The sequence below is a fragment of the Eptatretus burgeri genome, chromosome 11 (genome assembly GCF_056783735.1).
Source record: "Eptatretus burgeri isolate ZD-2024b chromosome 11, Ebu_testis_v1, whole genome shotgun sequence".
NCBI lineage: Eukaryota > Metazoa > Chordata > Myxini > Myxiniformes > Myxinidae > Eptatretus > Eptatretus burgeri.
In genome coordinates, this window is record NC_140971.1 from 6646463 (window position 1) to 6672044 (window position 25582).

General features: G+C 47.8%; 1 protein-coding gene across 3 annotated transcripts in view; it reads left to right on the forward strand.

Moving 5' to 3' along the window:
* LOC147016402 (tyrosine-protein phosphatase non-receptor type 11-like) overlaps positions 1-25582 on the forward strand; it is an 84114-nt gene that overhangs the window by 16870 nt on the left and 41662 nt on the right. For all 3 annotated transcript variants that reach the window (XM_085845022.1, XM_085845023.1, XM_085845021.1), the window contains exon 6: positions 12667-12783. In XM_085845022.1, the coding sequence (XP_085701148.1) occupies positions 12667-12783 (117 nt within the window). The remainder of the gene's footprint in view (positions 1-12666; positions 12784-25582) is intronic.

Consider the following 25582-nt stretch of genomic DNA (forward strand, 5'->3'; position numbering starts at 1 on the left):
GCCAGCTCACTCGCCACTACTCAAACCTCCAGATACCCGAGCGGCCAGCTCACTCGCCACTACTCAAACCTCCAGATACCCGAGCGGCCAGCTCACTCGCCACTACTCAAACCTCCAGATACCCGAGCGGCCTGTTTACCGGCTACTATTCAAACCTCCAGATACCCGAGCGGCCAGCTCACTCGCCACTACTCAAACCTCCAGATACCCGAGCGGCCAGCTCACTCGCCACTACGCAAACCTCCAGATACCCGAGCGGCCAGCTCACTCGCCACTACGCAAACCTCCAGATACCCGAGTGGCCTGTTTACGGGCTATTATTCAAACCTCCAGATACCCGAGTGGCCAGCTCACTCGCCACTACTCAAACCTCCAGATACCCGAGTGGCCAGCTCACTCGCCACTACTCAAACCTCCAGATACCCGAGTGGCCTGTTTACTGGCTATTATTCAAACCTCCAGATACCCGAGTGGCCTGTTTACCGGCTATTATTCAAACCTCCAGATACCCGAGTGGCCTGTTTACCGGCTATTATTCAAACCTCCAGATACCCGAGTGGCCAGCTCACTCGCCACTACTCAAACCTCCAGATACCCGAGTGGCCTGTTTACTGGCTATTATTCAAACCTCCAGATACCCGAGTGGCCTGTTTACCGGCTTTTATTCAAACCTCCAGATACCCGAGTGGCCAGCTCACTCGCCACTACTCAAACCTCCAGATACCCGAGTGGCCTGTTTACCGGCTTTTATTCAAACCTCCAGATACCCGAGTGGCCTGTTTACCGGCTATTATTCAAACCTCCAGATACCCGAGTGGCCTGTTTACCGGCTTTTATTCAAACCTCCAGATACCCGAGTGGCCTGTTTACCGGCTATTATTCAAACCTCCAGATACCCGAGTGGCCTGTTTACCGGCTATTATTCAAACCTCCAGATACCCGAGCGGCCTGTTTACCGGCTATTATTCAAACCTCCAGATACCCGAGTGGCCTGTTTACCGGCTATTATTCAAACCTCCAGATACCCGAGCGGCCTGTTTACCGGCTATTATTCAAACCTCCAGATACCCGAGCGGCCAGCTCACTCGCCACTATTCAAACCTCCAGATACCCGAGTGGCCTGTTTACCGGCCACTATTCAAACCACCAGATACCCGAGCGGCCTGTTTACCGGCTATTATTCAAACCTCCAGATACCCGAGTGGCCTGTTTACCGGCTATAATTCAAACCTCCAGATACCCGAGTGGCCTGTTTACCGGCTATTATTCAAACCTCCAGATACCCGAGTGGCCTGTTTACCGGCCACTATTCAAACCTCCAGATACCCGAGTGGCCTGTTTACCGGCTATTATTCAAACCTCCAGATACCCGAGCAGCCTGTTTACCGGCTATTATTCAAACCTCCAGATACCCGAGTGGCCTGTTTACCGGCTGCTATTCAAACCACCAGATACCCGAGCGGCCTGTTTACCGGTCACTATTCAAACCTCCAGATACCCGAGCGGCCTGTTTACCGGTCACTATTCAAACCTCCAGATACCCGAGTGGCCAGCTCACTCGCCACTATTCAAACCTCCAGATACCCGAGCGGCCTGTTTACCGGCTACTATTCAAACCTCCAGATACCCGAGCAGCCTGTTTACCGGCTACTATTCAAACCTCCAGATACCCGAGTGGCCTGTTTACCGGCTACTATTCAAACCTCCAGATACCCGAGCGGCCTGTTTACCGGCTATTATTCAAACCTCCAGATACCCGAGCGGCCTGTTTACTGGCTATTATTCAAACCTCCAGATACCCGAGCGGCCTGTTTACTGGCTATTATTCAAACCTCCAGATACCCGAGCGGCCTGTTTACCGGTCACTATTCAAACCTCCAGATACCCGAGTGGCTTGTTTACCGGCTATTATTCAAACCTCCAGATACCCGAGCGGCCTGTTTACCGGCTATTATTCAAACCTCCAGATACCCGAGCGGCCTGTTTACTGGCTATTATTCAAACCTCCAGATACCCGAGTGGCCAGCTCACTCGCCACTATTCAAACCTCCAGATACCCGAGCGGCCTGTTTACTGGCTATTATTCAAACCTCCAGATACCCGAGTGGCCTGTTTACCGGCCACTATTCAAACCTCCAGATACCCGAGTGGCCTGTTTACCGGCTATTATTCAAACCTCCAGATACCCGAGCAGCCTGTTTACCGGCTGCTATTCAAACCACCAGATACCCGAGCGGCCTGTTTACCGGCTATTATTCAAACCTCCAGATACCCGAGTGGCCTGTTTACCGGCCACTATTCAAACCTCCAGATACCCGAGTGGCCTGTTTACCGGCTATTATTCAAACCTCCAGATACCCGAGCAGCCTGTTTACCGGCCACTATTCAAACCTCCAGATACCCGAGCGGCCTGTTTACCGGCTGCTATTCAAACCACCAGATACCCGAGCGGCCTGTTTACCGGTCACTATTCAAACCTCCAGATACCCGAGCGGCCTGTTTACCGGCTGCTATTCAAACCTCCAGATACCCGAGCGGCCTGTTTACCGGCTATTATTCAAACCTCCAGATACCCGAGCGGCCTGTTTACCGGCCACTATTCAAACCTCCAGATACCCGAGCGGCCTGTTTACCGGCTACTATTCAAACCTCCAGATACCCGAGCAGCCTGTTTACCGGCTACTATTCAAACCTCCAGATACCCGAGCGGCCTGTTTACTGGCTATTATTCAAACCTCCAGATACCCGAGTGGCCTGTTTACCGGCCACTATTCAAACCTCCAGATACCCGAGTGGCCTGTTTACCGGCTATTATTCAAACCTCCAGATACCCGAGCAGCCTGTTTACCGGCTGTAATTCAAACCACCAGATACCCGAGCGGCCTGTTTACCGGCTATTATTCAAACCTCCAGATACCCGAGTGGCCTGTTTACCGGCCACTATTCAAACCTCCAGATACCCGAGTGGCCTGTTTACCGGCTATTATTCAAACCTCCAGATACCCGAGCAGCCTGTTTACCGGCCACTATTCAAACCTCCAGATACCCGAGCGGCCTGTTTACCGGCTGCTATTCAAACCACCAGATACCCGAGCGGCCTGTTTACCGGTCACTATTCAAACCTCCAGATACCCGAGCGGCCTGTTTACCGGCTGCTATTCAAACCACCAGATACCCGAGCGGCCTGTTTACCGGCTATTATTCAAACCTCCAGATACCCGAGCGGCCTGTTTACCGGCCACTATTCAAACCTCCAGATACCCGAGCGGCCTGTTTACCGGCTACTATTCAAACCTCCAGATACCCGAGCAGCCTGTTTACCGGCTACTATTCAAACCTCCAGATACCCGAGTGGCCTGTTTACCGGCTATTATTCAAACCTCCAGATACCCGAGCAGCCTGTTTACCGGCTGCTATTCAAACCACCAGATACCCGAGCGGCCTGTTTACCGGCTATTATTCAAACCTCCAGATACCCGAGTGGCCTGTTTACCGGCTATTATTCAAACCTCCAGATACCCGAGCAGCCTGTTTACCGGCCACTATTCAAACCTCCAGATACCCGAGTGGCCTGTTTACCGGCTATTATTCAAACCTCCAGATACCCGAGCAGCCTGTTTACCGGCCACTATTCAAACCTCCAGATACCCGAGCGGCCTGTTTACCGGCTGCTATTCAAACCTCCAGATACCCGAGTGGCCTGTTTACTGGCTATTATTCAAACCTCCAGATACCCGAGTGGCCTGTTTACCGGCCACTATTCAAACCTCCAGATACCCGAGTGGCCTGTTTACCGGCTATTATTCAAACCTCCAGATACCCGAGCAGCCTGTTTACCGGCTGTAATTCAAACCACCAGATACCCGAGCGGCCTGTTTACCGGCTATTATTCAAACCTCCAGATACCCGAGTGGCCTGTTTACCGGCCACTATTCAAACCTCCAGATACCCGAGTGGCCTGTTTACCGGCTATTATTCAAACCTCCAGATACCCGAGCAGCCTGTTTACCGGCCACTATTCAAACCTCCAGATACCCGAGCGGCCTGTTTACCGGCTGCTATTCAAACCACCAGATACCCGAGCGGCCTGTTTACCGGTCACTATTCAAACCTCCAGATACCCGAGCGGCCTGTTTACCGGCTGCTATTCAAACCACCAGATACCCGAGCGGCCTGTTTACCGGCTATTATTCAAACCTCCAGATACCCGAGCGGCCTGTTTACCGGCCACTATTCAAACCTCCAGATACCCGAGCGGCCTGTTTACCGGCTACTATTCAAACCTCCAGATACCCGAGCAGCCTGTTTACCGGCTACTATTCAAACCTCCAGATACCCGAGTGGCCTGTTTACCGGCTATTATTCAAACCTCCAGATACCCGAGCAGCCTGTTTACCGGCTGCTATTCAAACCACCAGATACCCGAGCGGCCTGTTTACCGGCTATTATTCAAACCTCCAGATACCCGAGTGGCCTGTTTACCGGCTATTATTCAAACCTCCAGATACCCGAGCAGCCTGTTTACCGGCCACTATTCAAACCTCCAGATACCCGAGTGGCCTGTTTACCGGCTATTATTCAAACCTCCAGATACCCGAGCAGCCTGTTTACCGGCCACTATTCAAACCTCCAGATACCCGAGCGGCCTGTTTACCGGCTGCTATTCAAACCACCAGATACCCGAGCGGCCTGTTTACCGGTCACTATTCAAACCTCCAGATACCCGAGCGGCCTGTTTACCGGCTGCTATTCAAACCACCAGATACCCGAGCGGCCTGTTTACCGGCTATTATTCAAACCTCCAGATACCCGAGCGGCCTGTTTACCGGCCACTATTCAAACCTCCAGATACCCGAGCGGCCTGTTTACCGGCTACTATTCAAACCTCCAGATACCCGAGCAGCCTGTTTACCGGCTACTATTCAAACCTCCAGATACCCGAGCAGCCTGTTTACCGGCTACTATTCAAACCTCCAGATACCCGAGTGGCATGTTTACCGGTCACTATTCAAACCTCCAGATACCCGAGTGGCCTGTTTACCGGCTACTATTCAAACCTCCAGATACCCGAGTGGCCTGTTTACCGGCTACTATTCAAACCTCCAGATACCCGAGTGGCCTGTTTACCGGTCACTATTCAAACCTCCAGATACCCGAGCAGCCTGTTTACCGGCTACTATTCAAACCTCCAGATACCCGAGTGGCCTGTTTACCGGTCACTATTCAAACCTCCAGATACCCGAGTGGCCTGTTTACCGGTCACTATTCAAACCTCCAGATACCCGAGTGGCCTGTTTACCGGTCACTATTCAAACCTCCAGATACCCGAGCAGCCTGTTTACCGGCCACTATTCAAACCTCCAGATACCCGAGCGGCCTGTTTACCGGCTACTATTCAAACCTCCAGATACCCGAGTGGCCTGTTTACCGGTCACTATTCAAACCTCCAGATACCCGAGCGGCCTGTTTACCGGTCACTATTCAAACCTCCAGATACCCGAGTGGCCTGTTTACTGGCTATTATTCAAACCTCCAGATACCCGAGCAGCCTGTTTACCGGCTACTATTCAAACCTCCAGATACCCGAGTGGCCTGTTTACCGGCTACTATTCAAACCACCAGATACCCGAGCAGCCTGTTTACCGGCTACTATTCAAACCTCCAGATACCCGAGTGGCCTGTTTACCGGTCACTATTCAAACCTCCAGATACCCGAGTGGCCTGTTTACCGGTCACTATTCAAACCTCCAGATACCCGAGTGGCCTGTTTACTGGCTATTATTCAAACCTCCAGATACCCGAGCAGCCTGTTTACCGGCTATTATTCAAACCTCCAGATACCCGAGCAGCCTGTTTACCGGCTATTATTCAAACCTCCAGATACGCAAGTGGCCTGTTTACTGGCTATTATTCAAACCTCCAGATACCCGAGCGGCCTGTTTACTGGCTATTATTCAAACCTCCAGATACCCGAGTGGCCTGTTTACCGGCTATTATTCAAACCTCCAGATACCCGAGTGGCCTGTTTACCGGCTATTATTCAAACCTCCAGATACCCGAGTGGCCTGTTTACCGGCCACTATTCAAACCTCCAGATACCCGAGCGGCCTGTTTACCGGCCACTATTCAAACCTCCAGATACCCGAGTGGCCTGTTTACCGGCCACTATTCAAACCTCCAGATACCCGAGCAGCCTGTTTACCGGCCACTATTCAAACCTCCAGATACCCGAGTGGCCTGTTTACCGGCCACTATTCAAACCTCCAGATACCCGAGTGGCCTGTTTACCGGCCACTATTCAAACCTCCAGATACCCGAGCAGCCTGTTTACCGGCCACTATTCAAACCTCCAGATACCCGAGTGGCCTGTTTACCGGCCACTATTCAAACCTCCAGATACCCGAGTGGCCTGTTTACCGGCTACTATTCAAACCACCAGATACCCGAGCAGCCTGTTTACCGGCTACTATTCAAACCACCAGATACCCGAGCAGCCTGTTTACCGGCTATTATTCAAACCTCCAGATACGCAAGTGGCCTGTTTACCGGCCACTATTCAAACCTCCAGATACCCGAGCGGCCTGTTTACCGGCTATTATTCAAACCTCCAGATACCCGAGCGGCCTGTTTACTGGCTATTATTCAAACCTCCAGATACCCGAGCGGCCTGTTTACCGGCTATTATTCAAACCTCCAGATACCCGAGCGGCCTGTTTACCGGCTATTATTCAAACCTCCAGATACCCGAGCGGCCTGTTTACCGGCTATTATTCAAACCTCCAGATACCCGAGTGGCCTGTTTACCGGCTATTATTCAAACCTCCAGATACCCGAGCGGCCTGTTTACCGGCCACTATTCAAACCTCCAGATACCCGAGTGGCCTGTTTACCGGCTATTATTCAAACCTCCAGATACCCGAGTGGCCTGTTTACCGGCTATTATTCAAACCTCCAGATACCCGAGTGGCCTGTTTACCGGCCACTATTCAAACCTCCAGATACCCGAGTGGCCTGTTTACCGGCCACTATTCAAACCTCCAGATACCCGAGTGGCCTGTTTACCGGCTATTATTCAAACCTCCAGATACCCGAGTGGCCTGTTTACCGGCCACTATTCAAACCTCCAGATACCCGAGCGGCCTGTTTACCGGCCACTATTCAAACCTCCAGATACCCGAGCGGCCTGTTTACCGGCTATTATTCAAACCTCCAGATACCCGAGCGGCCTGTTTACCGGCTATTATTCAAACCTCCAGATACCCGAGCGGCCTGTTTACCGGCTATTATTCAAACCTCCAGATACCCGAGTGGCCTGTTTACCGGCCACTATTCAAACCTCCAGATACCCGAGTGGCCTGTTTACCGGCCACTATTCAAACCTCCAGATACCCGAGTGGCCTGTTTACCGGCCACTATTCAAACCTCCAGATACCCGAGCGGCCTGTTTACCGGCCACTATTCAAACCTCCAGATACCCGAGCGGCCTGTTTACCGGCCACTATTCAAACCTCCAGATACCCGAGCGGCCTGTTTACCGGCCACTATTCAAACCTCCAGATACCCGAGTGGCCTGTTTACCGGCCACTATTCAAACCTCCAGATACCCGAGTGGCCTGTTTACCGGCCACTATTCAAACCTCCAGATACCCGAGTGGCCTGTTTACCGGCTATTATTCAAACCTCCAGATACCCGAGTGGCCTGTTTACCGGCCACTATTCAAACCTCCAGATACCCGAGCGGCCTGTTTACCGGCTATTATTCAAACCTCCAGATACCCGAGCGGCCTGTTTACCGGCCACTATTCAAACCTCCAGATACCCGAGTGGCCTGTTTACCGGCTATTATTCAAACCTCCAGATACCCGAGCAGCCTGTTTACCGGCCACTATTCAAACCTCCAGATACCCGAGCGGCCTGTTTACCGGCTGCTATTCAAACCACCAGATACCCGAGCGGCCTGTTTACCGGTCACTATTCAAACCTCCAGATACCCGAGCGGCCTGTTTACCGGCTGCTATTCAAACCACCAGATACCCGAGCGGCCTGTTTACCGGTCACTATTCAAACCTCCAGATACCCGAGTGGCCAGCTCACTCGCCACTATTCAAACCTCCAGATACCCGAGCGGCCTGTTTACTGGCTATTATTCAAACCTCCAGATACCCGAGCGGCCTGTTTACCGGTCACTATTCAAACCTCCAGATACCCGAGTGGCCTGTTTACTGGCTATTATTCAAACCTCCAGATACCCGAGCAGCCTGTTTACCGGCTACTATTCAAACCTCCAGATACCCGAGTGGCCTGTTTACCGGCTGCTATTCAAACCACCAGATACCCGAGCGGCCTGTTTACCGGTCACTATTCAAACCTCCAGATACCCGAGCGGCCTGTTTACCGGTCACTATTCAAACCTCCAGATACCCGAGTGGCCTGTTTACCGGCTGCTATTCAAACCACCAGATACCCGAGCGGCCTGTTTACCGGTCACTATTCAAACCTCCAGATACCCGAGCGGCCTGTTTACCGGTCACTATTCAAACCTCCAGATACCCGAGTGGCCAGCTCACTCGCCACTATTCAAACCTCCAGATACCCGAGCGGCCTGTTTACCGGTCACTATTCAAACCTCCAGATACCCGAGTGGCCTGTTTACCGGCCACTATTCAAACCTCCAGATACCCGAGTGGCCTGTTTACCGGCCACTATTCAAACCTCCAGATACCCGAGCGGCCTGTTTACCGGCTATTATTCAAACCTCCAGATACCTGAGCGGCCTGTTTACCGGCCACTATTCAAACCTCCAGATACCCGAGTGGCCTGTTTACCGGCTATTATTCAAACCTCCAGATACCCGAGTGGCCTGTTTACCGGCTATTATTCAAACCTCCAGATACCCGAGTGGCCTGTTTACCGGCCACTATTCAAACCTCCAGATACCCGAGCGGCCTGTTTACCGGCTATTATTCAAACCTCCAGATACCCGAGCGGCCTGTTTACCGGCTATTATTCAAACCTCCAGATACCCGAGTGGCCTGTTTACCGGCCACTATTCAAACCTCCAGATACCCGAGTGGCCTGTTTACTGGCTATTATTCAAACCTCCAGATACCCGAGTGGCCTGTTTACCAGCTATTATTCAAACCTCCAGATACCTGAGCGGCCTGTTTACCAGCTACTATTCAAACCTCCAGATACCCGAGCGGCCTGTTTACCGGCCACTATTCAAACCTCCAGATACCCGAGCGGCCTGTTTACCGGCTATTATTCAAACCTCCAGATACCCGAGTGGCTTGTTTACCGGCTATTATTCAAACCTCCAGATACCCGAGTGGCCTGTTTACCGGCCACTATTCAAACCTCCAGATACCCGAGTGGCCTGTTTACCGGCTATTATTCAAACCTCCAGATACCCGAGTGGCCTGTTTACCGGCCACTATTCAAACCTCCAGATACCCGAGCGGCCTGTTTACCGGCTATTATTCAAACCTCCAGATACCCGAGTGGCTTGTTTACCGGCTATTAGTCAAACCTCCAGATACCCGAGGGGCCTGTTTACCGGCTACTATTCAAACCTCCAGATACCCGAGTGGCTTGTTTACCGGCTACTATTCAAACCTCCAGATACCCGAGTGGCTTGTTTACCGGCTACTATTCAAACCTCCAGATACCCAAGTGGCTTGTTTACCGGCTATTATTCAAACCTCCAGATACCCAAGTGGCTTGTTTACCGGCTATTATTCAAACCTCCAGATACCTGAGTGGCTTGTTTACCGGCTATTATTCAAACCTCCAGATACCCGAGTGGCTTGTTTACCAGCTATTATTCAAACATCCAGATACCCGAGTGGCTTGTTTACCGGCTATTATTCAAACCTCCAGATACCCGAGCGGCCTGTTTACCGGCTATTATTCAAACCTCCAGATACCCGAGCGGCCTGTTTACCGGCTATTATTCAAACCTCCAGATACCTGAGTGGCCTGTTTACCGGCCACTATTCAAACCTCCAGATTCCTGAGTGGCCTGTTTACCGGCTACTATTCAAACCTCCAGATACCCGAGTGGCTTGTTTACCGGCTACTATTCAAACCTCCAGATACCCAAGTGGCTTGTTTACCGGCTATTATTCAAACCTCCAGATACCCAAGTGGCTTGTTTACCGGCTATTATTCAAACCTCCAGATACCTGAGTGGCTTGTTTACCGGCTATTATTCAAACATCCAGATACCCGAGTGGCTTGTTTACCGGCTATTATTCAAACATCCAGATACCCGAGTGGCTTGTTTACCGGCTATTATTCAAACCTCCAGATACCCGAGCGGCCTGTTTACCGGCTATTATTCAAACCTCCAGATACCCGAGTGGCTTGTTTACCGGCTATTAGTCAAACCTCCAGATACCCGAGGGGCCTGTTTACCGGCCACTATTCAAACCTCCAGATACCCGAGTGGCCTGTTTACCGGCTATTATTCAAACCTCCAGATACCCGAGGGGCCTGTTTACCGGCCACTATTCAAACCTCCAGATACCCGAGCGGCCTGTTTACCGGCTATTATTCAAACCTCCAGATACCCGAGTGGCTTGTTTACCGGCTATTAGTCAAACCTCCAGATACCCGAGGGGCCTGTTTACCGGCTACTATTCAAACCTCCAGATACCCGAGTGGCTTGTTTACCGGCTACTATTCAAACCTCCAGATACCCAAGTGGCTTGTTTACCGGCTATTATTCAAACCTCCAGATACCCAAGTGGCTTGTTTACCGGCTACTATTCAAACCTCCAGATACCCAAGTGGCCTGTTTACCGGCTATTATTCAAACCTCCAGATACCTGAGTGGCCTGTTTACCGGCCACTATTCAAACCTCCAGATACCCAAGTGGCCTGTTTACCGGCTATTATTCAAACATCCAGATACCCGAGTGGCTTGTTTACCGGCTACTATTCAAACCTCCAGATACCCGAGTGGCCTGTTTACCGGCTATTATTCAAACCTCCAGATTCCTGAGTGGCCTGTTTACCGGCTATTATTCAAACCTCCAGATACCCGAGTGGCCTGTTTACCGGCCACTATTCAAACCTCCAGATACCCGAGTGGCCTGTTTACCGGCTATTATTCAAACCTCCAGATTCCTGAGTGGCCTGTTTACCGGCCACTATTCAAACCTCCAGATACCCGAGTGGCCTGTTTACCGGCTATTATTCAAACCTCCAGATACCCGAGTGGCCTGTTTACCGGCCACTATTCAAACCTCCAGATACCCGAGTGGCCTGTTTACCGGCCACTATTCAAACCTCCAGATACCCGAGTGGCCTGTTTACCGGCTATTATTCAAACCTCCAGATACCCGAGTGGCCTGTTTACCGGCCACTATTCAAACCTCCAGATACCCGAGCGGCCTGTTTACCGGCCACTATTCAAACCTCCAGATACCCGAGTGGCCTGTTTACTGGCCACTATTCAAACCTCCAGATACCCGAGTGGCCTGTTTACTGGCTATTATTCAAACCTCCAGATACCCGAGTGGCCTGTTTACCGGCCACTATTCAAACCTCCAGATACCCGAGCGGCCTGTTTACTGGCTATTATTCAAACCTCCAGATACCCGAGCGGCCTGTTTACTGGCTACTATTCAAACCTCCAGATACCCGAGCGGCCTGTTTACTGGCCGCTATTGAAACCTCCAGATACCCGAGTGGCCTGTTTACCGGCCACTACTCAAACCACCAGATACCCGAGTGGCCTGTTTACCGGCCACTACTCAAACCACCAGATACCCAAGTGGCCTGTTTACTGGCCGCTATCGAAACCTCCATATACCCAAGTGGCCGGATTTTTCTTCAGGGAGCCCAGGGTGGGGGAGCCGGAAGTCCAAGGAGCTCAGGGTTGAAAGGGTTAACCGATCCAAAGTCGCTTTTATTCATACAATACAAAAAATTTATCTCATGGAGAAGCTAAACAATAGAGCACAACAGGTTCACAGACTGGCAAAAGGACAGAGGGGAACAGGGGGATAAAGACGTCACTCATAAGGGACTGGAGGTGACGACACGAGATGACAGACACGGGGAATTGGTTCCACGGATGAGAGAATTAAATAGAGGGATGAAGGATTGAGGTCCGTTTCCAATTTGGAACTGGAGAGGCCGGCTGGGGTGAGATGGCGGGACGAGACTGTGTAAAGAGCAAGATCAAAAATGATGTGTTGGAAAACTGAGTGTCCAACAATCTTCCTGTACACTTGGTCTCCCAACCATGGGTCTCCTGCGGAGATGTGCTGGTTTCTTGTTTCTCACTAAATGTTGGTCACCAGAAGATCGCCAAATTGGTATAAATGGTATCGAAGGACATTATAAGTGTGAAAAACGGATTGTAATTTGGTCCTGAATTGCCCAGCGGTTCCGTGGGTGCGGATCGTCCAATCTAGTACCGTGTTGGTTATATTCCCCCAAACCAAATTCCGAAAGACTTTTCAGACACAGGACATATTTATTGACACAAAACAATTGAGAGACCTTCAGTTGCAATTCGTTGTTGCGTCGATGCATTGTCTGTCACAATTTTTCTGGACCATTGTTCTCGGTCGGGGTTCAGGTTTTTCTGGAGAAAAGGTAATTTTCACCATGGTAATTGTGAGACTTACTTGGTGACTAATTGTTTATTCACAGAAAGGCAAGTACAACATCGGTGGGAAGGAGAGCTTTGCTTCTCTACCAGAGCTGGTGGAGTACTTCCGGCGCAAGCCCATCACCGAGAGCAACAACATTGTCATACACATGACGCAGGTGTGATGCAATCCCGTTTAATGACGTCATTACAGGTACACTATTTACGAAGAAGAAAAGAAAAGAAAAGAAAGAACCTGTCTCACTGTGGTGCTGAAGGCAAATGGGTCTTGTGATTCAAATCCAGGAACTGTTGATTTGTTTTGTCATATTATCGCCGAAGCATCAATTGCACCTCTTTTTACCCCGCGCACGTGAAACGATAAGCGGAGTTAAGCAATTGGTTCATTCATGTCCGTCTTGTCAGTTTATGATGGAGGAACAGCTTACTTAAATTTAATGTTGCATTTTGAACGCAAATCGGAACATGAAGAGGAAGACAAGTTTGCCGTTTAATGTATTTTGGCTTTGAATTCGTCCCGACTGAGCGGAGAGGGGTGATTATATTTTTCACAGTCTGTCTGTCTGGCAGTGAAACGAAGATGAAAATCATTCCAACCAGGAAACTTACCGTTTTTAAGGATGTTATAAAGGACACAAACAACGGGAACAGATAACTAATGTAACATGCAAGATAGGGTGGTGTTATTCACTGGGAAAAACGGCGGTAAAACCCGAAAATAATCTATTTATACGCCTTTTTATAAACCTCTTTCAACCTTAACTAAATCGAATAATATACCTGAATACTGTATAACACAAATCACCTTCAAAATACTTACAATAACCACGATATAAAATATATAAATATATTTATATATACTAGTGTGTGCCCGTAGGTGCGTGGCCGTACGTGCAAACAACAACAAAAACCTTTCAAACGGCGTGCCAGAAACAACAACCACACAGGCCGTTCCTTTGCTCTCGCATTCTGGCGACCACGCTTCCACACACAGAGTTAATTAAAATCAAGTTTACCTCCCTGTCTTTGCTTGCCATGACATTCGCTGCCATGTAACTGGCACGGCCTGTGACGTCATCGTCGGCCAGCCGCTCACCGGCCTACGCAGCCACGCCTACGCAGCAACGTGTCATGTCATTGGTTGGTAAATAAATGGCCATAACTTGGGAAGCACTTGTCCGATTAATATCAAACCTTGAAAAGGCACAAATCCAGGTCCCCAGCAATATACCTGGCAAGTTTCAATCAGATCGGACTGGCGGTTGTCGAGAAACGGCGGTCACAGACAGACAGACAGAGACACACACACACACAGATTGCTGGAATTATATATATATATATATATATATATATATATATATATATATATATATATATATATATATATATATATATATATATATATATATATATATAATCATACCATGAGATGGCTTGTGAGATGGGCAAAAATGGAGTGAAGAAAACTCTGCCAATATGGTGACGTAAGTACGAGGTGTTCTATGGTGGTCAATAAAGCCCCCATCTTCTAAACTGTGGCTCAGCGCCGTCTTATCACATTGTATGAGGCCATAAGGGTGATGTATGAGGCCATAAGTGTGATGTTCGAGGTCATAAGGGTGATGTTTGAGGCCATAAGTGTGATGTATGAGGCCATAAGGGTGATGTTTGAGGCCATAAGGGTGATGTATGAGGCCATAAGGGTGATGTTTGAGGCCATAAGGGTGATGTATGAGGCCATAAGGGTGATGTATGAGGCCATAAGTGTGATGTATGAGGCCATAAGGGTGATGTTTGAGGCCATAAGGGTGATGTATGAGGCCATAAGGGTGATGTATGAGGCCATAAGTGTGATGTATGAGGCCATAAGTGTGATGTATGAGGCCATAAGGGTGATGTATGAGGCCATAAGGGTGATGTATGAGGCCATAAGTGTGATGTATGAGGCCATAAGTGTGATGTTCGAGGTCATAAGGGTGATGTTTGAGGCCATAAGTGTGATGTATGAGGCCATAAGGGTGATGTTTGAGGCCATAAGTGTGATGTATGAGGCCATAAGGGTGATGTTTGAGGCCATAAGTGTGATGTATGAGGCCATAAGGGTGATGTTTGAGGCCATAAGTGTGATGTATGAGGCCATAAGGGTGATGCTTGAGGCCATAAGTGTGATGTTTGAGGCCATAAGGGTGATGTTTGAGGCCATAAGGGTGATGTATGAGGCCATAAGGGTGATGTTTGAGGCCATAAGTGTGATGTATGAGGCCATAAGGGTGATGTTTGAGGCCATAAGGGTGATGTATGAGGCCATAAGGGTGATGTTTGAGGCCATAAGGGTGATGTATGAGGCCATAAGGGTGATGTATGAGGCCATAAGTGTGATGTATGAGGCCATAAGGGTGATGTTTGAGGCCATAAGGGTGATGTATGAGGCCATAAGGGTGATGTATGAGGCCATAAGTGTGATGTATGAGGCCATAAGTGTGATGTATGAGGCCATAAGGGTGATGTATGAGGCCATAAGGGTGATGTATGAGGCCATAAGTGTGATGTATGAGGCCATAAGTGTGATGTTCGAGGTCATAAGGGTGATGTTTGAGGCCATAAGTGTGATGTATGAGGCCATAAGGGTGATGTTTGAGGCCATAAGTGTGATGTATGAGGCCATAAGGGTGATGTTTGAGGCCATAAGTGTGATGTATGAGGCCATAAGGGTGATGTTTGAGGCCATAAGTGTGATGTATGAGGCCATAAGGGTGATGCTTGAGGCCATAAGTGTGATGTTTGAGGCCATAAGGGTGATGTTTGAGGCCATAAGGGTGATGTATGAGGCCATAAGGGTGATGTTTGAGGCCATAAGGGTGATGTATGAGGCCATAAGTGTGATGTATGAGGCCATAAGTGTGATGTATGAGGCCATAAGGGTGATGTATGAGGCCATAAGGGTGATGTATGAGGCCATAAGTGTGATGTATGAGGCCATAAGTGTGATGTTCGAGGTCATAAGGGTGATGTTTGAGGCCATAAGTGTGATGTATGAGGCCATAAGGGTGATGTTTGAGGCCATAAGTGTGATGTATGAGGCCATAAGGGTGATGTTTGAGGCCATAAGTGTGATGTATGAGGCCATAAGGGTGATGTATGAGGCCATAAGGGTGATGTTTGAGGCCATAAGTGTGATGTATGAGGCCATAAGTGTGATGTATGAGGCCATAAGGGTGATGTTTGAGGCCATAAGTGTGATGTTTGAGGCCATAAGTGTGATGTATGAGGCCATAAGTGTGATGTATGAGGCCATAAGGGTGATGTATGAGGCCATAAGGGTGATGTTTGAGGCCATAAGTGTGATGTTTGAGGCCATAAGTGTGATGTATGAGGCCATAAGGGTGATGTTTGAGGCCATAAGTGTGATGTATGAGGCCATAAGGGTGATGTTTGAGGCCATAAGGGTGATGCTTGAGGCCATAAGTGTGATGTTTGAGGCCATAAGGGTGATGTTTGAGGCCATAAGGGTGATGTATGAGGCCATAAGGGTGATGTTTGAGGCCATAAGGGTGATGTTTGAGGCCATAAGTGTGATGTATGAGGCCATAAGGGTGATGTTTGAGGCCATAAGGGTGATGTATGAGGCCATAAGGGTGATGTTTGAGGCCATAAGTGTGATGTATGAGGCCATAAGGGTGATGTTTGAGGGCATAAGTGTGATGTTTGAGGGCATAAGTGTGATGTTTGAGGGCATAAGTGTGATGTTTGAGGCCATAAGTGTGATGTTTGAGGCCATAAGTGTGATGTATGAGGCCATAAGTGTGATGTTTGAGGGCATAAGTGTGATGTTTGAGGGCATAAGTGTGATGTTTGAGGCCATAAGGGTGATGTTTGAGGGGATAAGGGTGATGTTTGAGGGCATACGTGTGATGTATGAGGCCATAAGTGTGATGTTCGAGGTCATAAGGGTGATGTTTGAGGCCATAAGGGTGATGTATGAGGCCATAAGTGTGATGTATGAGGCCATAACGGTGATGCTTGAGGCCATAAGTGTGATGTTTGAGGCCATAAGTGTGATGTTTGAGGCCATAAGTGTGATGTATGAGGCCATAAGTGTGATGTATGAGGCCATAAGGGTGATGTATGAGGCCATAAGTGTGATGTATGAGGCCATAAGGGTGATGTTTGAGGCCATAAGTGTGATGTTTGAGGCCATAAGTGTGATGTATGAGGCCATAAGTGTGATGTATGAGGCCATAAGTGTGATGTATGAGGCCATAAGGGTGATGTATGAGGCCATAAGGGTGATGTTTGAGGCCATAATTGTGATGTTTGAGGCCATAAGTGTGATGTATGAGGCCATAAGTGTGATGTATGAGGCCATAAGTGTGATGTATGAGGCCATAAGTGTGATGTATGAGGCCATAAGGGTGATGCTTGAGGCCATAAGTGTGATGTTTGAGGCCATAAGGGTGATGCTTGTGGCCATAAGTGTGATGTTTGAGGCCATAAGTGTGATGTATGAGGCCATAAGGGTGATGTATGAGGCCATAAGGGTGATGTTTGAGGCCATAAGGGTGATGTTTGAGGGGATAAGGGTGATGTTTGAGGGCATACGTGTGATGTATGAGGCCATAAGTGTGATGTATGAGGCCATAAGGGTGATGTTTGAGGCCATAAGTGTGATGTTTGAGGGGATAACGGTGATGTTTGACGGCATACGTGTGATGTATGAGGCCATAAGGGTGATGTTTGAGGCCATAAGTGTGATGTTTGAGGCCATAAGTGTGATGTATGAGGCCATAAGTGTGATGTATGAGGCCATAAGTGTGATGTATGAGGCCATAAGGGTGATGTATGAGGCCATAAGGGTGATGTTTGAGGCCATAAGTGTGATGTTTGAGGCCATAAGTGTGATGTATGAGGCCATAAGTGTGATGTATGAGGCCATAAGTGTGATGTATGAGGCCATAAGGGTGATGCTTGAGGCCATAAGTGTGATGTATGAGGTCATAAGGGTGATGTATGAGGCCATAAGGGTGATGTTTGAGGCCATAAGGGTGATGTTTGAGGCCATAAGTGTGATGTTTGAGGCCATAAGTGTGATGTATGAGGCCATAAGGGTGATGTATGAGGCCATAAGTGTGATGTTTGAGGCCATAAGTGTGATGTATGAGGCCATAAGGGTGATGTATGAGGCCATAAGGGTGATGTTTGAGGCCATAAGTGTGATTTATGAGGCCATAATTGTGATGTTTGAGGGCATAAGTGTGATGTTTGAGGGCATAAGTGTGATGTTTGAGGCCATAAGTGTGATGTATGAGGCCATAAGGGTGATGTATGAGGCCATAAGGGTGATGTTTGAGGCCATAAGGGTGATGTTTGAGGGGATAAGGGTGATGTTTGAGGGCATACGTGTGATGTATGAGGCCATAAGTGTGATGTATGAGGCCATAAGTGTGATGTATGAGGCCATAAGTGTGATGTATGAGGCCATAAGGGTGATGCTTGAGGCCATAAGGGTGATGTTTGAGGCCATAAGTGTGATGTATGAGGCCATAAGGGTGATGTATGAGGCCATAAGGGTGATGTTTGAGGCCATAAGGGTGATGTTTGAGGCCATAAGTGTGATGTTTGAGGCCATAAGTGTGATGTATGAGGCCATAAGGGTGATGTATGAGGCCATAAGGGTGATGTATGAGGCCATAAGGGTGATGTATGAGGCCATAAGTGTGATGTTTGAGGCCATAAGTGTGATGTATGAGGCCATAAGGGTGATGCTTGAGGCCATAAGGGTGATGTTTGAGGCCATAAGGGTGATGTTTGAGGCCATAAGGGTGATGTTTGAGGCCATAAGGGTGATGTATGAGGTCATAAGTGTGATGTATGAGGCCATAAGGGTGATGCTTGAGGCGATAAGTGTGATGTTTGAGGCCATAAGGGTGATGCTTGAGGCGATAAGTGTGATGTTTGAGGCCATAAGTGTGATGTATGAGGCCATAAGGGTGATGTATGAGGCCATAAGTGTGATGTATGAGGCCATAAGTGTGATGTTTGAGGCCATAAGTGTGATGTTTGAGGCCATAAGTGTGATGTATGAGGCCATAAGTGTGATGTTTGAGGCCATAAGTGTGATGTTTGAGGCCATAAGTGTGATGTTTGAGGCCATAAGTGTGATGTTTGAGGCCATAAGTGTGATGTATGAGGCCATAAGTGTGATGTATGAGGCCATAAGTGTGATGTATGAGGCCATAAGGGTGATGTATGAGGCCATAAGGGTGATGTTTGAGGCCATAAGTGTGATGTTTGAGGCCATAAGTGTGATGTTTGAGGCCATAAGTGTGATGTTTGAGGCTATAAGGGTGATGTATGAGGCCATAAGGGTGATGTTTGAGGCCATAAGTGTGATGTATGAGGCCATAAGTGTGATGTTTGAGGGCATAAGTGTGATGTTTGAGGGCATAAGTGTGATGTTTGAGGCCATAAGGGTGATGTTTGAGGGGATAAGGGTGATGTTTGAGGCCATAAGTGTGATGTATGAGGCCATAAGGGTGATGTATGAGGCCATAAGTGTGATGTTTGAGGCCATAAGTGTGATGTATGAGGCCATAAGGGTGATGTATGAGGCCATAAGGGTGATGTATGAGGCCATAAGTGTGATGTTTGAGGCCATAAGTGTGATGTTTGAGGCCATAAGTGTGATGTTTGAGGCCATAAGTGTGATGTATGAGGCCATAAGGGTGATGTATGAGGCCATAAGTGTGATGTTTGAGGCCATAAGTGTGATGTATGAGGCCATAAGGGTGATGTATGAGGCCATAAGGGTGATGTTTGAGGCCATAAGTGTGATTTATGAGGCCATAAGTGTGATGTTTGAGGGCATAAGTGTGATGTTTGAGGGCATAAGTGTGATGTTTGAGGCCATAAGGGTGATGTTTGAGGGGATAAGGGTGATGTTTGAGGGCATACGTGTGATGTATGAGGCCATAAGTGTGATGTTCGAGGTCATAAGGGTGATGTTTGAGGCCATAAGGGTGATGTATGAGGCCATAAGTGTGATGTATGAGGCCATAAGGGTGATGCTTGAGGCCATAAGTGTGATGTATGAGGCCATAAGGGTGATGTTTGAGGCCATAAGTGTGATGTTTGAGGCCATAAGTGTGATGTATGAGGCCATAAGTGTGATGTATGAGGCCATAAGGGTGATGTATGAGGCCATAAGGGTGATGTATGAGGCCATAAGTGTGATGTATGAGGCCATAAGGGTGATGTATGAGGCCATAAGGGTGATGTTTGAGGCCATAAGTGTGATTTATGAGGCCATAAGTGTGATGTTTGAGGGCATAAGTGTGATGTTTGAGGGCATAAGTGTGATGTTTGAGGCCATAAGGGTGATGTTTGAGGGGATAAGGGTGATGTTTGAGGGCATACGTGTGATGTATGAGGCCATAAGTGTGATGTATGAGGCCATAAGTGTGATGTATGAGGCCATAAGTGTGATGTATGAGGCCATAAGGGTGATGCTTGAGGCCATAAGGGTGATGTTTGAGGCCATAAGTGTGATGTATGAGGCCATAAGGGTGATGTATGAGGTCATAAGTGTGATGTATGAGGCCATAAGGGTGATGCTTGAGGCGATAAGTGTGATGTTTGAGGCCATAAGGGTGATGCTTGAGGCGATAAGTGTGATGTTTGAGGCCATAAGTGTGATGTATGAGGCCATAAGGGTGATGTATGAGGCCATAAGTGTGATGTATGAGGCCATAAGTGTGATGTTTGAGGCCATAAGTGTGATGTTTGAGGCCATAAGGGTGATGTATGAGGCCATAAGGGTGATGTTTGAGGCCATAAGTGTGATGTTTGAGGCCATAAGTGTGATGTATGAGGCCATAAGTGTGATGTATGAGGCCATAAGGGTGATGTATGAGGCCATAAGGGTGATGTTTGAGGCCATAAGTGTGATGTATGAGGCCATAAGGGTGATGTATGAGGCCATAAGTGTGATGTATGAGGCCATAAGTGTGATGTATGAGGCCATAAGTGTGATGTATGAGGCCATAAGGGTGATGTATGAGGCCATAAGGGTGATGTTTGAGGCCATAAGTGTGATGTTTGAGGCCATAAGTGTGATGTATGAGGCCATAAGTGTGATGTATGAGGCCATAAGTGTGATGTTTGAGGCCATAAGTGTGATGTATGAGGCCATAAGTGTGATGTATGAGGCCATAAGGGTGATGTATGAGGCCATAAGTGTGATGTATGAGGCCATAAGGGTGATGTTTGAGGCCATAAGTGTGATGTTTGAGGCCATAAGTGTGATGTATGAGGCCATAAGGGTGATGTATGAGGCCATAAGTGTGATGTTTGAGGCCATAAGTGTGATGTATGAGGCCATAAGGGTGACGTATGAGGCCATAAGGGTGATGTTTGAGGCCATAAGTGTGATTTATGAGGCCATAAGTGTGATGTTTGAGGGCATAAGTGTGATGTTTGAGGGCATAAGTGTGATGTTTGAGGCCATAAGGGTGATGTTTGAGGGGATAAGGGTGATGTTTGAGGGCATACGTGTGATGTATGAGGCCATAAGTGTGATGTTCGAGGTCATAAGGGTGATGTTTGAGGCCATAAGGGTGATGTATGAGGCCATAAGTGTGATGTATGAGGCCATAAGGGTGATGCTTGAGGCCATAAGTGTGATGTATGAGGCCATAAGGGTGATGTTTGAGGCCATAAGTGTGATGTTTGAGGCCATAAGTGTGATGTATGAGGCCATAAGTGTGATGTATGAGGCCATAAGGGTGATGTATGAGGCCATAAGTGTGATGTATGAGGCCATAAGGGTGATGTTTGAGGCCATAAGTGTGATGTTTGAGGCCATAAGTGTGATGTATGAGGCCATAAGTGTGATGTATGAGGCCATAAGTGTGATGTATGAGGCCATAAGGGTGATGTTTGAGGCCATAAGGGTGATGTTTGAGGCCATAAGTGTGATGTATGAGGCCATAAGTGTGATGTATGAGGCCATAAGGGTGATGTATGAGGCCATAAGTGTGATGTATGAGGCCATAAGGGTGATGTTTGAGGCCATAAGTGTGATGTTTGAGGCCATAAGTGTGATGTATGAGGCCATAAGTGTGATGTATGAGGCCATAAGGGTGATGTATGAGGCCATAAGGGTGATGTTTGAGGCCATAAGTGTGATTTATGAGGCCATAAGTGTGATGTTTGAGGGCATAAGTGTGATGTTTGAGGGCATAAGTGTGATGTTTGAGGCCATAAGGGTGATGTTTGAGGGGATAAGGGTGATGTTTGAGGGCATACGTGTGATGTATGAGGCCATAAGTGTGATGTATGAGGCCATAAGTGTGATGTATGAGGCCATAAGTGTGATGTATGAGGCCATAAGGGTGATGCTTGAGGCCATAAGGGTGATGTTTGAGGCCATAAGTGTGATGTATGAGGCCATAAGGGTGATGTATGAGGTCATAAGTGTGATGTATGAGGCCATAAGGGTGATGCTTGAGGCGATAAGTGTGATGTTTGAGGCCATAAGGGTGATGCTTGAGGCGATAAGTGTGATGTTTGAGGCCATAAGTGTGATGTATGAGGCCATAAGGGTGATGTATGAGGCCATAAGTGTGATGTATGAGGCCATAAGTGTGATGTTTGAGGCCATAAGTGTGATGTATGAGGCCATAAGTGTGATGTATGAGGCCATAAGGGTGATGTATGAGGCCATAAGTGTGATGTATGAGGCCATAAGGGTGATGTTTGAGGCCATAAGTGTGATGTTTGAGGCCATAAGTGTGATGTATGAGGCCATAAGGGTGATGTATGAGGCCATAAGTGTGATGTTTGAGGCCATAAGTGTGATGTATGAGGCCATAAGGGTGACGTATGAGGCCATAAGGGTGATGTTTGAGGCCATAAGTGTGATTTATGAGGCCATAAGTGTGATGTTTGAGGGCATAAGTGTGATGTTTGAGGGCATAAGTGTGATGTTTGAGGCCATAAGGGTGATGTTTGAGGGGATAAGGGTGATGTTTGAGGGCATACGTGTGATGTATGAGGCCATAAGTGTGATGTTCGAGGTCATAAGGGTGATGTTTGAGGCCATAAGGGTGATGTATGAGGCCATAAGTGTGATGTATGAGGCCATAAGGGTGATGCTTGAGGCCATAAGTGTGATGTATGAGGCCATAAGGGTGATGTTTGAGGCCATAAGTGTGATGTTTGAGGCCATAAGTGTGATGTATGAGGCCATAAGTGTGATGTATGAGGCCATAAGGGTGATGTATGAGGCCATAAGTGTGATGTATGAGGCCATAAGGGTGATGTTTGAGGCCATAAGTGTGATGTTTGAGGCCATAAGTGTGATGTATGAGGCCATAAGTGTGATGTATGAGGCCATAAGTGTGATGTATGAGGCCATAAGGGTGATGTTTGAGGCCATAAGGGTGATGTTTGAGGCCATAAGTGTGATGTATGAGGCCATAAGTGTGATGTATGAGGCCATAAGGGTGATGTATGAGGCCATAAGTGTGATGTATGAGGCCATAAGGGTGATGTTTGAGGCCATAAGTGTGATGTTTGAGGCCATAAGTGTGATGTATGAGGCCATAAGTGTGATGTATGAGGCCATAAGGGTGATGTATGAGGCCATAAGGGTGATGTTTGAGGCCATAAGTGTGATTTATGAGGCCATAAGTGTGATGTTTGAGGGCATAAGTGTGATGTTTGAGGGCATAAGTGTGATGTTTGAGGCCATAAGGGTGATGTTTGAGGGGATAAGGGTGATGTTTGAGGGCATACGTGTGATGTATGAGGCCATAAGTGTGATGTATGAGGCCATAAGTGTGATGTATGAGGCCATAAGTGTGATGTATGAGGCCATAAGGGTGATGCTTGAGGCCATAAGGGTGATGTTTGAGGCCATAAGTGTGATGTATGAGGCCATAAGGGTGATGTATGAGGTCATAAGTGTGATGTATGAGGCCATAAGGGTGATGCTTGAGGCGATAAGTGTGATGTTTGAGGCCATAAGGGTGATGCTTGAGGCGATAAGTGTGATGTTTGAGGCCATAAGTGTGATGTATGAGGCCATAAGGGTGATGTATGAGGCCATAAGTGTGATGTATGAGGCCATAAGTGTGATGTTTGAGGCCATAAGTGTGATGTTTGAGGCCATAAGGGTGATGTATGAGGCCATAAGGGTGATGTTTGAGGCCATAAGTGTGATGTTTGAGGCCATAAGTGTGATGTATGAGGCCATAAGTGTGATGTATGAGGCCATAAGGGTGATGTATGAGGCCATAAGGGTGATGTTTGAGGCCATAAGTGTGATGTATGAGGCCATAAGGGTGATGTATGAGGCCATAAGTGTGATGTATGAGGCCATAAGTGTGATGTATGAGGCCATAAGTGTGATGTATGAGGCCATAAGTGTGATGTATGAGGCCATAAGGGTGATGTATGAGGCCATAAGGGTGATGTTTGAGGCCATAAGTGTGATGTTTGAGGCCATAAGTGTGATGTATGAGGCCATAAGTGTGATGTATGAGGCCATAAGTGTGATGTTTGAGGCCATAAGTGTGATGTATGAGGCCATAAGTGTGATGTATGAGGCCATAAGGGTGATGTATGAGGCCATAAGTGTGATGTATGAGGCCATAAGGGTGATGTTTGAGGCCATAAGTGTGATGTTTGAGGCCATAAGTGTGATGTATGAGGCCATAAGGGTGATGTATGAGGCCATAAGTGTGATGTTTGAGGCCATAAGTGTGATGTATGAGGCCATAAGGGTGACGTATGAGGCCATAAGGGTGATGTTTGAGGCCATAAGTGTGATTTATGAGGCCATAAGTGTGATGTTTGAGGGCATAAGTGTGATGTTTGAGGGCATAAGTGTGATGTTTGAGGCCATAAGGGTGATGTTTGAGGGGATAAGGGTGATGTTTGAGGGCATACGTGTGATGTATGAGGCCATAAGTGTGATGTTCGAGGTCATAAGGGTGATGTTTGAGGCCATAAGGGTGATGTATGAGGCCATAAGTGTGATGTATGAGGCCATAAGGGTGATGCTTGAGGCCATAAGTGTGATGTATGAGGCCATAAGGGTGATGTTTGAGGCCATAAGTGTGATGTTTGAGGCCATAAGTGTGATGTATGAGGCCATAAGTGTGATGTTCGAGGTCATAAGGGTGATGTTTGAGGCCATAAGGGTGATGTATGAGGCCATAAGTGTGATGTATGAGGCCATAAGGGTGATGCTTGAGGCCATAAGTGTGATGTATGAGGCCATAAGGGTGATGTTTGAGGCCATAAGTGTGATGTTTGAGGCCATAAGTGTGATGTATGAGGCCATAAGTGTGATGTATGAGGCCATAAGGGTGATGTATGAGGCCATAAGTGTGATGTATGAGGCCATAAGGGTGATGTTTGAGGCCATAAGTGTGATGTTTGAGGCCATAAGTGTGATGTATGAGGCCATAAGTGTGATGTATGAGGCCATAAGTGTGATGTTTGAGGCCATAAGTGTGATGTATGAGGCCATAAGTGTGATGTATGAGGCCATAAGTGTGATGTATGAGGCCATAAGGGTGATGTTTGAGGCCATAAGTGTGATGTTTGAGGCCATAAGTGTGATGTATGAGGCCATAAGTGTGATGTATGAGGCCATAAGGGTGATGCTTGAGGCCATAAGTGTGATGTATGAGGCCATAAGGGTGATGTATGAGGCCATAAGGGTGATGTTTGAGGCCATAAGGGTGATGTTTGAGGCCATAAGGGTGATGTTTGAGGCCATAAGTGTGATGTTTGAGGCCATAAGTGTGATGTATGAGGCCATAAGGGTGATGTATGAGGCCATAAGTGTGATGTTTGAGGCCATAAGTGTGATGTATGAGGCCATAAGGGTGACGTATGAGGCCATAAGGGTGATGTTTGAGGCCATAAGTGTGATTTATGAGGCCATAA